Source organism: Zootoca vivipara, chromosome 1 (assembly GCF_965207765.1).
Source record: "Zootoca vivipara chromosome 1, rZooViv2.hap1.1, whole genome shotgun sequence".
Lineage (NCBI taxonomy): Eukaryota > Metazoa > Chordata > Lepidosauria > Squamata > Lacertidae > Zootoca > Zootoca vivipara.
The window spans coordinates 62,780,420-62,795,597 of record NC_142582.1 but is presented as its reverse complement, the minus strand read 5'-3'; the positions used below and the strand labels follow the sequence as shown (position 1 = coordinate 62,795,597).

The 15,178-nt window shown below is 42.3% G+C and overlaps 1 protein-coding gene across 2 annotated transcripts in view; it reads left to right on the top strand.

The window, feature by feature from the left end:
• The window catches only part of OSBPL5 (oxysterol binding protein like 5), a 128,472-nt gene extending 113,976 nt beyond the window's left edge, over positions 1–14,496 (top strand). For both annotated transcript variants that reach the window (XM_035120813.3, XM_035120805.3), the window contains exons 12-22: positions 1,645–1,743; positions 1,886–1,982; positions 2,520–2,618; positions 4,427–4,524; positions 5,488–5,577; positions 7,233–7,369; positions 7,667–7,852; positions 8,769–8,907; positions 10,244–10,361; positions 11,662–11,764; positions 12,836–14,496. In XM_035120813.3, the coding sequence (XP_034976704.2) occupies positions 1,645–1,743; positions 1,886–1,982; positions 2,520–2,618; positions 4,427–4,524; positions 5,488–5,577; positions 7,233–7,369; positions 7,667–7,852; positions 8,769–8,907; positions 10,244–10,361; positions 11,662–11,764; positions 12,836–12,971 (1,302 nt within the window). In that variant the 3' untranslated portion in view covers positions 12,972–14,496. The remainder of the gene's footprint in view (positions 1–1,644; positions 1,744–1,885; positions 1,983–2,519; positions 2,619–4,426; positions 4,525–5,487; positions 5,578–7,232; positions 7,370–7,666; positions 7,853–8,768; positions 8,908–10,243; positions 10,362–11,661; positions 11,765–12,835) is intronic.
• The last annotated feature ends 682 nt before the right edge of the window (positions 14,497–15,178 follow it).

The following is a 15,178-nucleotide window of genomic DNA, read 5'->3' as shown; positions in this document are numbered from 1 at the left end:
GTGCCTAAAGGTGTACAATGGAGGCGCCAGACAAACCTCCCTGGGGAGCACTCCACAAACGGGGAGCCATTGTAGAGAAGGCCTGTTCTTGTGTTGCCACTCTCCAGACTTCTTGTGGAGGAGGCACACAGGGAGAGCTTCAGAAGATGATCTCAGGGTCAGGTAGATTCATATGAAGAGAGGTGGTTCTTGAGGTACTGTATTGCATAATGGTGCTTTGTGAGGTCGGGGAGGGAGGAAGCATGAGGTATTTCTGCTTCCTGTTCCATCTGCAGATTTTGTCTCAACTTAAAACTACTTTTTCTGTGTTGCTCACATAGAAATTCCAGCTCTCAGTTCTTTATTTCTTAGTAATTTCTCCTGGAAGTAAATAGCAATTGTCTATGAAGTTGGAGAACCGCTTTCCAATCCAGTAGCTATTGCTCCTAGTTCTCATGCTAAGACACTTCATTTTGTTTCAAGTGCTGTATTTTGGGAAATATTCCTGTTTTTCTTGTTGCCAGCTGAATGTTTCCATCTCTAAACAGTTTGGTAGCCCAGCTGATAGTTCCATGGTTGTGGTTGGTTTTGTAATTAGATGGGCTTTAGAAATTATGACTTTCTCTTTCACTCTCTCTCTTTTTAATCCAAAACAAAAGGAATTAAGAAAATTTCAAAACTGATTAAGAGCTGAGCTTAATTTGACTTCACTGAAGTCTCAAAAATTGGCACATAGTTCTCAAACTTGGTCATTGTCCAGCGATGGTATCATCACTGGTATAATTTACCAGTAATGAAATATATTTGAGCCGCCCCCAGTGTAATTGCAGAGGAAACAAAAGAAGATAGAGGACTTGCCTGCCAAGTGTCATGTTATCTTGATTGAGCAAAGCAAGGTACTCTAGCAGCGTGAGGTGTTTCCCCAAGGGAAGGGAAACCCCCTGGAATTGCAGGGAGTTGATAGCACAAGGCTTAATTATTGCAAACATTTCCCAATATCGACACAGGGAATGGGTACTCAACTATTTCATAGAATTGTAGAGTTGGAAGGGACTCCAACTAACTCCATGCAGGAATTACTCTATTGATAATTTGGGCAGACATAGCAATGGTTTGCATAGCTGCCAAGTTCTCCCTTTTTTTAAGGGAAATTCCATTATGCTGAATAGGTTTCCTCGCAAGAAAAGGGAAAAATTGGCAGCTATGATGGTTTGGCATGCAGCCTCGAAAGCTTTCTATCCTCCTGCCTATAATTCTTCCTCTCTGGCACAGTCAGTGCAGTGAAAAAAGCCCAAATGTGCACTAGCCCTAGGTGGAGATTTGCAAGAAAAACCAGCCAGTTCAAGTGGAGCTTGAGTAGATGTTGTGATGTGAATTCTTATCTCCATCTGCATCAACTGTTCACTCAGAAACCTATTACACAGGATTGGATCCAGACAAAGTTAGTTGGACTTGGGTCTCACTGATATCAGCATAAAAAGTTTGTCATGACAAAGTCATATCCCACTGATCTTAGAGGCAGTTAATTTCAGCTAATATAAAACCTATTGTTGTATCGTTTATGTTTGAAAACAAATATGTATATGTATATGAACATTAAATTCTAACCCACAGATTGGGACAGTGTTCTATAATAATGTATTCTGTTTGATTCCTCTCTTCCAGGGAATAAAAAAGCCATACAATCCCATTTTGGGAGAGACCTTTCGTTGCTGTTGGTTTCATCCACAGACAAACAGTCACACATTTTACATAGCCGAACAGGTAAATCTGAGCAATTACATGCACCAGATTAAAACTGAACATTTTGGTCTATGTAGCACCATCTAAACTGAACCCAATATGTACATATTGTGTGTATTGTAATTACAATACATATGTAATTTTGTCTTCCCTTCCATTACAGGTTTCTCATCATCCTCCTGTTTCAGCCTTTCATGTCAGTAACAGGAAGGATGGTTTCTGTATAAATGGCAGCATTCTAGCCAAATCTAAGTTTTATGGTAAGACATCAGAGTCAAACAGCTATTTATAGTAGAAAAGAGTTTACCCCATAGTCACTTTTCTCATACCAACTTTGGGCTCCTCTAGACAACCAGTTTATTCAGCATTCATCCTGCTTTGCTTGCACAAAGTTTACACAGAGGTTGAAGTATGTCTTGTCTATATTGAGCATTAATTCTAATTTGTTTACAGGATGGTTATAAACAATGAGCATTCATCCTGATTTGCTTGTGGGCTATTTACACGTATTTCCATTAAGCATTTGTTCATCCCACACTTTTCAAAACATTTCCCCATCACTTTCCTAACTGCAGATAGCCTGGGTCTGGGGGTTTTAATTATGTGAACTAGAAGGTGGTATTCAACATTGCGCTAAGGTGGAGGTTTTGACAGCGCAAGCATTTCTGTTTTCTGTAAATACTTACTATCAAGGAAGTTCTTAAGAGATGAATCACTGAATCATTTTGGCTTCTCTTTGTCCTGCTGTGTATTTGTAAGAGGGGCAGTCATATACATCTGCACTCTTTTATCTGCAGGTAATTCACTTTCGGCATTGCTGGATGGACAAGCAAAACTTACCTTTCTAAGCAGCGGGGAGGAGTACATCATTACTATGCCATACGCACACTGCAAAGGTGGGATATTGTTGGGGCTCTGAAGTAGGGGGAATTGCGGGCCTCCTTCCCTTTCCAGGCGAAGTTATTTTTCTCTCCTTGTAAAAAAGAGACATATATCACCAAACTTAGGGATTTATAACCGTAATACCTTAACATCAGGTCGGACACTGCAAGATCATGGATCAACTTTTTTTAAGAAAGATGAACAGGGTGTATCCAAGGCTGCCATACCACTTGCACAGCAGGCTTTTTTTTTTTTGCTCTGTGGAACTTCCCTCTCCTTTCTCCTGCAGCCCTCTGTGCACCCTCAGAATCTGCTCCAGAGGGTTTGAGTGGAGGACACTCTGGAGCATATTGGAGTGGTGGGGACACAGGGAGAGAGGAAGAAGAAGTCCTCAGCACCTCAGAGGAGCCCACCAACTGGAGACAGAGACTGAGCTAGCTGTAATCACCTGCTGCATCTCACAGGTGATGAGAGGGAATACAGATGAGGGATTTTAATGGCAGTTCATAAATCTGCTATGCAAAGATCTGCTTACAGTGATCAGATGAAGATAAGCACCATTTATCCTTAGCTGCACAGCCCATTCTAATGCATTTTTACACAGAAGGAAAACCAGCAGAGTTATTTTTCTCTGGCATTGTGTGAACTTCAGACTTGCTCTGCTTGCAAATGCTAATCTTCAATTCATTTCAGATGAAGCCAACTCTTGCAAAGTTTAACTTAAGCTGCCGAACCCAATCCAATGCTTGTTTACGCAGATTTTTTTTTGTGTGTGGGGGTATTTATTTGCACCCTCCTTGCTCCTGCTGAGTCAGATGTTGTTGCTGCTGCTGCCCAGTTGTGTCAGCACAGCTTTGGAAATAACTCCCTGGACTCTGCATTTGGTCTCCTGTTACTCTCAGGCTGACTCTGGCACCCACTGGGGAGCAGGAGGAGGAATAATAGTGGTGATGTTCAGCAACTTGGATCAATTTAAAAGCATACTAGGCAAATTCATGGAGGACGCTATCAAAAGCTACTAGCCATGAGAGCTGTCTTCAACCTCCACTGTTAGAGGCAGTCTGCTTGTGAATACCAGTTGCTGGAAGCAGCAGGAGGGGAGAGTGCTGTGGTGCTCAGATCCTGCTTGTGGGTTTCCCATAGGCATCTAGTTGGCCCCTGTGAGAACGGGCTTCTGAACCAAAAGGGCTTTCAGCCTGATCCAGGAGGGCTTTTCTTATTCGTGTTGGTGGATTCCACCTTAAAGTCCTTGACTTCTACTCAAGAATCATATTAAATGAATATGTTGCAGGGGCTCAGGATCCAAGCTCTTACTACCACTTGCTTGAGATGCAAAATAATTCGGGGGTGGGGGGATTATCATGATCCCTTGCCTCTTTGTCCAACTCGGATGAGAGCCATGCTGTGCTCCTTCTCCCATCAATTTTGTCCAATGGTATGGAGGCAACAGGGTCTAAAATGGGACCCTGGTTTGAGTGCAAGGTGAGCCCTGGTCCGAGCCAGGGTTGGGCAAGGCAATTTCAGCTGACCTGTATCCACCCACCTATCCAGTAGTCAGCTGTGATTGTGATGGGTGGTATTCCATGTTGTTCTCTGCATCTCAGATTTTACCCTTTTCCTGTTTTTTATGGAGTATGCTGATTAACGCAACAAGGTGAGGCTGTTTCAGGTTAATGTTATATAACCATTTTTTGTTTTGTTTTTTAAAAAGAGGATTATTTTACACAGACCTCAGTCAATGTGAATGACAGGTTTCAGCAACTTATATAGTCTTGTGCCCCTGATAGCCTGTTAACAGTTTTGTTTCCTCTTCTGTTTCTAGGGATTCTATATGGTACCATGACAATGGAGCTTGGGGGGAAAGTTACCATTGACTGTGAGAAAAGCAATCATCGGGCAGAACTGGAATTCAAATTAAAGGTGACCACCTTTGTCTTGCATTTTGAACTTGACTCCAGCCCGCCAGTTCCACATTTCCCTCCCCACTTTGGCAGGTTTCCTTCCATATTCTGCAATTGCAAGTGACAGGGCTAGGCTTGCAAGTCATCCCAGATTCTGTACCATGATCATGCACTTATTAATAATTAAATTAAGTAAATGTTTAAAGCAAAGAGAGAGTAATAACCACACTTGTTATTGGATATATAGAGAGGGGGGGGTCACTTGATTTTTTTGCTGTATGCAGGGATGTAAAGGATAATAATATTGGTGGATAATAATACTGGTAAAAACTGGGGGATATTAACTAGAGACTAATCGAGAACATAAGCTGCAACAGAGGTTGATCTTGGACATAAAAGGAGAGTGGGAAGCCGATTTTGGAAAACTGTTTTAAATTGAATTGATTTGGCAATAATTTGGAAAATCAATAAAAACAATTGGTTAAATAAATAAAAGATCATGCAGAACGTATGTAAAGGGGGGATGGGGAAGCAGTGAATAAAATCTGAGACGGTCCTAAGGGGCAACAGCATCCTAATGGTGCTCCAAGTTTCTTTAAGGCTCAATAGTTTAATAGTTGTTGACATCGTCATCAAATGCCCATCTCTAAGTAGCAATTGCCCCACATTGGTGCAAGGAAGCATAGTGTATAAACTGAACTTTTCTGACTGTGCACTAAATAATGTTACCTGATGGCTTGGCCATGAGGCCAGTTGAGCACTTCCACCATGCAGCCAGGTGACATACGTGCCCATTTGACCCACATTTGGGCACATAACAAAAATTTTATGAACGGCTCTTTTACGGGCAGTTCCAGAAATCCAGACAAGATCAGCTTGAGCCTTGCATCCTGGCAGATCTCTGTGTTCTTGGCTGGCCTCCAGCTCCCTACCCCCACCCACGTGGGCTGAATTGTATTTTTCTTCCTCTCTCTTCCCAAAGCCATTCTTTGGTGGCAGCACAAGCATTAATCAAATCTCGGGGAAGATTAAATCAGGAGAAGAAGTGCTGGCGAGTCTCGATGGACACTGGGTAAGAAATCGTAATCTTCTTTCCTGACAGTTTTAAAAAATGTCTGTGTGGAGTGCAGGAGAGGACGAGGGCCAGCTGGGAATAGGGTTGCATTTCCAAACTACTTTGAAACAGAGCTTGATTTTGAAGCAAGCAGCTCTCGGGTGAAACAGATGCAACAGACAGTTTTATTTGCTCAGACATAAATCTTGCTGTACAGGTTGCCTCGAAAGGCTCCAATTCTGATAGCTTACCTTGATTTCAATCTAGCAAACAGAGCATGAGTCAAAGATGGCGAGGCTAGTAAATAAAACTTTCTACCAAACTGCAAGGCATCTGGAACAACGCTGGACACTTGGCTGGTAGGGTGGATTCAGAAGACAGCTACCCACATTTCCTCTTAATTAGGGGGAGGCAATATGCAGCATATTTCTAGATGCCAGCAAGGGCAGAGGTTAGGGATTACGGGAGCTGTAGTCCAAACAGCCTCCAGAGGGCACTCTGTTAGCTACCCAGATTGCTGCGGCCTGCACATGAAGCCTTGCTGACAGTTTTGTGACCTACAGAAGTCATGTGTATGTGTAGGAGAGCCTTCTCTTTTGTGATGCAGTAATAATACTGATTAATGTTCTCCCCGTTGGGATCAGATGGGCACTAACCATGAGGGGCTTCCACTGACAACTGAAGACACGCCAGTTTACTCAGACACCCTTCCCATGAGTACTCATTCCTTTATCTTTTTAATTGCTGTGGTGATATTTAACTACGGATGATGATGGTGTTAGAGAATAACATTTGAAGCAAATCTCCATGACTTGGGGTATAACGATGAAAACATTCACATCCAGGACCTGGCTTTGATAGCAGACTAGCATCAGGAATCATTAGCTTTGGAACATGTCTATTGTATATCTTGCTACACATGTCATAAATAAATTCCCTGTACCAAGCTGTGTAAATTTTCCTTCTGGTTCATCCTCTGGGGGCAATTGCAGAAACCAAAGGCCATCACCTATTCAACCTCAAAGCAGTGGAGTTGAATTAGCAGTTAGTTTTCAGAATAAACTAACAGAGGGCAAAGATGAAATGCTGGTGGCGTTTGGATCATTAACAGACAGGGGACCAGGAATGTCATGGTAACAACTGCAGCCTCCCCTTTCTGCACTGGTGTGTTTCCTGCTTCTCTGGGTGGTTTGCGGCTGGTTCTTTTGAGGTTTTCTCCCATGACAAAAATGGGGGACGGAGGAGGGAGGACTCTAGGACCCTGCTGGAGGCCTCCCACCTCTTTCCCAAAGCTGGACAAGCAGCCCTCCACCTTGCAGGGGACCTGATTCCAGAGGTCCTGGCTTTAAGTGTTTTTGTGTAAACCCCAGAAACTGGCTGATACAAGATGTGAATTACCTGTAAACGAAACAAACTGATTGCATGATTTCTGAGGTGTATGAGTCTTTGCAGAACAAGCACAAAAGCTAGATTATTGCCCCAAAGAGCTTACAATCTAGCGTTCCTGCATGGAGAAGATAGCAAAGTGAGGAGAAGGAAATGATGAAGGAAAGAATGGTGTATCAGAAGAGTATTGATGGCTTCCTTTCCTTTCACTTAGATCTTGCTAAGTCTGTGGTGAACACCTCTGCTGACTACTTTATGCCAGCACTAAATTATTCTTATTTTTTCAGGATGGAGAGGTTTATATAAATGACCTGAAAAATGGCAGCACAGATATTTTCTGGAATCCAACCAGTGAGGTCCGAAAGCAGAGACTGAAGCGTCACATTGTGCTATTTGAAGAGCAAACAGAGTTTGAATCTGAGAGGTAATGCAGGCAGATTGCTCCAAGAGAGAAATATAGGCAACATGTGCTCTCTCTCTCTCTCTCTCTCTCCCTCTCTCTCTCTCTCTCTCTCACACACACACACACACACACACACACACACACACACAGTGTATCCCCTCCCCCCATAGCACAGTTGGGATCTTATTTAAATTTAACAATGGACTGCTATGACCCCCCACCTCTGCAGTATTAAAAACATGCCTGGAGCCCCTGAACTCCATGACTGCCCTGGCCTTACTACAGACATTTATACTTGATTCCTTGTTTGTTTCTCAGGCTCTGGCAGCACGTAACCAGTGCAATCAGCAAAGGAGACCAGAACAAGGCAACACAAGAAAAGTTTGTGTTGGAAGAGGAGCAGCGGAATGCAGCGCGGGAGCGGAAGGACAACGGGACAGAGTGGAAGCCTCTGCTCTTCTGGCATGATCCTGCCACGAACGAATGGCACTACAAATATGAAGAGTGAGTGCTCTGTGGTGTGGAGGGGGTGGCTAAAAGGTGTCTGTGTCCAGGTACACACATTGTAACAGGTCGACTTAGAGCACATCTGGTGGAGCAAGCTTGTTTTCTGCTGCTCTAGAGGTAGGACGCGGGTGGCGATGTGGGTTAAACCACAGAGCCTAGGGCTTGCCGATCAGAAGGTCAGTGGTTCGAATCTCCGCGATGGGGTGAGCTCCCGTTGCTTGGTCCCTGCTCCTGCCAACCTAGCAGTTCGAAAGCACGTCAAAGTGCAAGTAGATAACTAGGAACCGCTACAGCGGGAAGGTAAACGGCGTTTCCATGTGCTGCTCTGGTTTGCCAGAAGCGGCTTTGTCATGCTGGCCACATGACCTGGAAGCTGTACGCCGGCTCCCTTGGCCAATAACGCGAGATGAGCGCCGCAACCCCAGAGTCAGTCATGACTGGACCTAATGGTCAGGGGTCCCTTTACCTTTAGAGGGTAGGACCCAAACCAGTGGATTCAATTTACAAGAAAGGAGATTCTGGCTAAATGTTAGGAAGAATTTACTGATGGTAAGAGCTGTTTGACAGGAGAATGGACTCCCTTGGAAGCTGGTGAACTCTCCTTCATTGGAGGTTAAGCGGAGGTTGGGTGGCCATCTGCCAGGGATGCTTTAGCTGTGATTCCTACATTGCAAGGGGTTGGACTATAGGACTCTTCGAATTCTAGAATTCTATGATTCTGTTGTATGATAAATCTTATATCTGCACCAAAGGCTATGCAGAGGGGGGCAGGCAGTTGGGTTCATTTGCCCCAGGCCTTGGAGGGCTAAGTTGGCTGGGGGCCCCCACTAAGGTGTCCTTGTACATTTGGTGTATATTGCTACTAGTAAACAGTGGCTTTTCTTTCTTATAAATTTCTTCTTCATTTTCAAAGTTTGCGGCCCTGGGACCCTTTGAATGACATTGCCCAGTACGAGAAGGATGGCATACTTCAAACCATGCAGAGGCACTTATCCAATCGAATGTCAACTCACAAAAACATGTGCAACAGCAACCAAGTTGCACGGCACAAGGTAACTGGCCATCTCCCCAAGAAAGTCCAAATTTTTAGTGATGCTTGGGCACTGTATTTGCAGAATCCTAGTGAACTGAATAACATCTTGCTATCCCAGTGTCACTTTACGCTGAGCACACCCCGAGCCAGATTTGGGACAACAAGATCCCACTTAGGAATACACGGGTCCAGTGATTTGCTTAAAAAACTACAACCACTATCTGATTTGCTGGATTTTGATCAGCAAACATTTTGTGTGGCTTGTCCTCTGGAATTTTTGGCACAAATTTTAAAGGGGGGGGTTGCAATTTCACTAGTGTCTTTAGAATGATAATGAGAGCTGGTGGGCGTTGAACTAAATGTATAAATGGGATGTGAGATGCCTTAGCCATCCAGCAGGTTACTGAATAGGGGACTGGGCTTTAGAGACCTGGATTCAAATTCCAAATAAACTATTTGACTGGCCTTAGGCAAATTATAGGCCTCAGTTCTTTATCTGTGTGTTGGGGTGAAACTGGAAATGATAGACACACACCTCTACCTTGTGTGGCAGAAAAAGATGAGAACTGTGCTTTCTGCTCTGACCCATATGAATATCCTAGGCTGTACATTGAAGCTTATGGTTATAAGTTGCAAGGACTTGTGGAGAGGAGGAAGAAACAATGAGGGAAGCAATGCCCTTTCACTTTTATTCCCAGTTCCTTTTAATAGTAAATGCAGGTGGTGAGTGCCAACAAAAAGAAACAAAAATGTAGAAACAAGACGGCAGTATTGACACCCAATACATCAAGAAACACACACACAAAATTTTAAGTGGCTAAAAATAAATAAGAATTCATTGTGGAGTGAGCATGCTCAGTAGCCATGAAATGTTTATTGTCTGTTGGAAAAGATAGGAAGGTTGGGAATGGAGTATTATGGGGGAGGCATACAGGTAACTGGCTGCCTGGCGCTTTGAAGAGGAGTACTCTTATTAGAAGATGAGGTTATATTGTAATATTTTGTTGCAGCTACCATTTGCAATGCTCTAGTTTGGATTTTAAAACCTTCACCCCCTGAACTATAGTGCTATGGGGAGGGGAGCTTTAGGAGCCTTGAACCTGAGAAAATTTATTTCAGATCAACCTCCTTTTATTCCACAGAAACCAGTATGATTACTTAGGGATAAGAGGGCTGAGGATTTCAGCCTAAGATTAAACCCTTGAGATGATGGATTCTATAAATTGCATCCTTTCACTTCAGAAGTCTATTTTTGCTAGGCAGATAAATTGGTACATCTCATAAATAATGATAGCCAGTCAGAACAGGAATAAGAATAATGGGATTTATTTATTTTTGTACTCCTCTTCATTTAGAGGTCTGCAAATGATTGTAGAAGGCGTAAAGCCAGCGATCAACCGTCCAGCAACAGTCAGAACACTGAAAGTAGCTGTTCAACACCAGAGTCTGTACAGGAACTTTCAGATGATGACAGTAAGTATCTTGCAGGGTTCTGATACTGTGCACTCTCTCCATCCATATCCAGTGTTAAGTCCTATTGTCATTCCTTGATAACGTAATCCTTTTGCACAGTGATGGAAAACGCTCATATATAGAGACAGATCTTAGGGACAAGTTACATATTTTTATTAGAAGATCAGCAATTTAACATTTGAATTATTTGAGAACTCTCAGGTGGGTGCCATCTGGACCTGACAGTTTACCAGTTTTTAGTTTGTTTGTCTACCAGGCCTAGAACGTCATTTCTCATCACCACTATCTTCCTCAAACTCCCTTCTTGCAAGTTAGTTCAGGCACTGTGATCTGCTATATGTCTTCTGCAGTGAAGACAGACAGAAAGAATTGATTCACATTCTCCGCAATCTCCTTATCCTCCTTCATCATGCCTTCGACTCCCTTCTCATCCAAGGAACCACCGATTCCCTAGATGGTTTCCTGCTACTAATATATTTAAAAAACTTCTTCTTGTTGTTTATGCTTTTAGCAATGTGGTCCTAAAAATCTTTTTTAGCATCCCTTACTTTCTGCTTGTGCTTTGTGTTGCCAAAGTTTGGGTTCATTTTAGTTCTCTTCATTCGCACAGGACTTCCATTTTATTTTATTCCATTTATAAATTTCCTTCCATTAAATATGTTAAAGTGATTTTACACCAAATAAATAAACAATTAAAACTGTTCCATGTGTAAAAACAATTCCATATATACAAGCAATTAAAAACAACTGGACATGTAAAATCCAATTTCTACCCAGCAATATTCAAAATGTGCATTCTTCCTGAATCTTTTTCAGAGCACATTCACGTACTAGTTTCGTTAGGTTTTTGCAGATACAGGCATTGCCTTCATGGGAAAGGTCCAACAAAGCCATTACATGAGTGGAATGACTTCCATCTGTGCAACAGAACTTCTCTTTCACCTGGTAACCCTCTAGAGAAGATTTAAGGGGTGCAGTGTGGGAGTAGAGTGAAGAAAAATCCTGTTGCCTGAGCGGAAGTAACTGGATTCTACCATGAATGTGTAAGAGGATTCCCCCCCCCAACAGATCTGTAAAATCTGCAGTATTAGCATATTAAGCATATTAGCTTAATGAATCCAGAAGCAAGTCAAACTGATGAACTACAGCTTCCAAATTACCTTTCCCCCATGTATGTTAGGGGTGGTTCTCCCTGGGAGGAGGAAATAAAACTTCAGAACATGTGGTGGGGGAGAAAATGCCCACATTTTCCCCATTTTCCAAAAACATGTGAAATCCAGCTGTCATCTTTTCACCACAGGCTTTGAAAGTCCGGGTGCTCAGTGTGGGAAAGAAACCGACCCTTTGAAAGAAATTCACACTGCTGTCTTATCCCTCCAGAGAGCCCAACAGGAGATACACAGGTATGGCATTTCTATTCTTTTTTAAAAATACATTGATCTTCAAATAACCACCACAGAGTTACAGTCTCGTTATTACACGGAATCTGGGATAGAGAGGAGGAAGGTTACCTTGGGCCAGGTGCCTGGGTCAAATGTGAATACTACCAAGCATGAACACAAGCATGACAATAATGACCCCTGACCCATGTGGAAGGTAAAGCCAATAAACTGGACAAGGATTGGCTTCCTTCAAATCCTGCTGTTTTCTATCATAAACATGAAGACATTGCATATATCCACATTTTTAAAGTGTCTTATTTCTGTCTTTTGGTGATGCAGATGCTCAGGACTGATCTTTCTCTTCTGAGGTTGGGGTGGGGGAGGGTAAACTGAAAACTAATCTTAAGTCTCTTCTGCTTTTAAAAAGATAAAAGGGAACAGTGCCAACGATGTTGCGTAAAAGAACTTTGCAAATTCAAATCTTGGCTTAAATTGCAGCTGCCCATTGACAAGAAGGCATTACTTCTTCTCTTAACTTCCAAAGGGTTTCCACTCTTGAGTGAAGCTCAAGCATGATTTAGCAGTTCAGTCCTTGCAAAGCTCTCCCCACTCCAGCGTAGTCACAAAAAATATTTTAAAAAAGGAAATGAGTAAATAAACCTTCTTGTATTTCATTGCAATCAGTTTTCTGGTGCAAGCGTTAGGAGACCTGCAGGTGCAGCAATTCCTCACAGATGCCAGTGCTCTTTAATAGCTCAAAAAGACAATTAATATTTGACATCTAAATCAACAATAAAACTTTCCATGATTTCTTTCTAAATTAGGCAGAATGTTTATGCTAGCCCTAAATTTCGGGCCCGCAATACTTTCTTGCTTTTTGAAGCCTAAGGTTTTGGGCTGCAGGAGGCAAATCCTCAGTTTCCCTTCACAGTTTTATCAAGAAGAAATATGTGGGGCCAGAATGTTTACCAGGCATGTCGGGCACTGAATTTTAACTTGATCCTGAGTTTTGGCACTGTCTGATCTGTGAGCGCAAATGCAGTGTCTGGTTTTGAGTAATGGATTGGCGGTGGCTGTTGTTCTTTCTTGCAGAAACCTCACTGCTCTGAACAAAAAGTCGCTCTACAGGAGGGCCTCATCGAAAAACCTCTTCCTGGACTATCGCTGTTGGTTTCTTCTGTGCATCTTTCTAACATGTCAGCTCTTCATTAATTATGTGTTCAAATAAAAAGCACTGCATTTGGCAGCAATAACAAGTGACCAGCTGCAGGAATGGGGAGACTTAATTGCAAGGAGCCCACTGAGGCACCAAGCACTTTAATACCTACGCAGTCGGAGGCAAGAGGAAGCGAGAACAAGGTTAACCAGGGAGCCTGCAGAGTTTTGTTCTTCAAATTAATGTCATTGCCTTTTTACATGTACATCTACAAGGACCTCTTTACCTGTATGGGCCTTAATGCTAAAGCCAAATGTAGCTTTATTTGTGCAATTTTGTTTTCTATGTTTTGTCATTTTCTGAGACAACTAAGATTTACCAACCAGTATTTGGTGCCCCCTTTAACACTTCTACACATCCACTTGTTTTTATAAAATGATTCCTAGTGTCTTGTTTTAGAGCTCTTCTGTGGGTAGGGGGAAGGGCGTTTTGCCATCCATCAAGATGCCTTTTGATAAATTTCACATATGGAAGGGAACGTTAGGCACCCATGTGAAAATGGAACCAACTGGGGTTATTGATAGCACAGCTTCTCCTTGGGTCAATCAGTGCTCTCACATGCCAAATCCCTACAAACAGCACATCCAACTCCATCCCATCAAGATTGTAAATATACATGATTTCTTAAATCCTGCCCTTCTAAGAAATATGAGGCCACCTGTACACAACCAATGAGGCCTCGCCCCAGAGAGTCAGACATGCCTGTTTAGGATTTGATTTTATATAAATATATATATATTATGTATGTTTTTACATGGATTAAAACATACACACACACACACACACACACACACACACACACACACACACGCATTGTATAAAGGAATGCCTCCGAAATGTACCATTATTCCATGATGGGTGGAAGAAGATGGGTGTAGAAGCACTTCTGTATATAGGTAATTTCATATGTCACAAATTCACTACAGTTCTGGGGTTCACTGGGCTTATTTTGTGACACGGGAGACATTTTGTCCATTGATGAATACAGGGTAGTTATGTGAGCAGCACTTTTCTGAAGTGATCACTTGCAACAGTTGGTTCATCTTCCTTGTGCTTTACATCAAGGGACAACTGTTTCTGAGTATCACAGAGAGACCTCCTTTCCTGTATAGGACTGATCCTGTGATTGTGAGAAGGCACCCTGTGTATGTTGTTTGCTCTTAGGTACATTTAAAGGTTAAAGGTCAGGAATAGTAAGGGTTTGCCACTGCATCCTCCAAATCTGTTGATAGTCTTCCTATTTTTACACCATTTTTAAAAGATTTGCAATATTTTATGTAGACTTGCAGCCAGTACTAAGCCTTTTTTCTGGCCTGAAATAGTTCCAAGTGGTAAGTACTGCTATATATATATATAAAGATATTATATATATAAATATATAAATACAGCCTTAAAATATTTAGTGGTGGTGCCAGTCTGGGCTAACTTTCAATGTAAATGTTTCCAGATTTTTAACTACATTCCTTGTGATGTTCCCTGTTAGGGGAAAACTTGTTTGTGCTTGATACATTGAAATAAATTACACAACTTTCACTTATCACCTCTTTGTGGCTGGATCATTATTGTTCCTGGGACTTTTGTACATGTTCTGCTGCTCACATCGCTTGTGTATTAAGGTGGGAGTTTTCGAAGCAAGTAGGTGTATGTTGTTGTTGTTTAGTCGTGTCTGACTCTTTGGGACCCCATGGACCAGAGCACACCAGGCACTCCTGTCTTCCACTGCCTCCCGCAGTTTGGTCAAACTCATGTTGGTGGCTTTGAGAACACTGTCCAACCATCTCGTCCTCTGTCGTCCCCTTCTCCTTGTGCCCTCAATCTTTCCCAACATCAGGGTCTTCTCTTCTCATGAAGTGGCCATAGAAGTGGAGCCTCAGCTTCAGGATCTGTCCTTCCAGTGAGCACTCAGGGCTAATTTCCTTCAAAATGGATAGGTTTGATCTTCTTGCAGTCCATGGGACTCTCATGAGTCTCCTCCAACACTATAATTCAAAAGCATCAATTCTATCTCCGTTAAGAGGTGGTGGCGTCACATTATGCACTAAAATTTAAGTTGTAATTACAGCTTTTTTTAATTTGGGAAATTTACTCACAATTTTTGTAAGTGGCTGTTGCTCTGTTCCATATACATTTGAAAAGCAATTGACTTTGAGTGATAATCTGGTTGTTTCATGTTAATGTTTATGGCAGAGAGACGGTTTAACTAACAAGGTATCAGATAA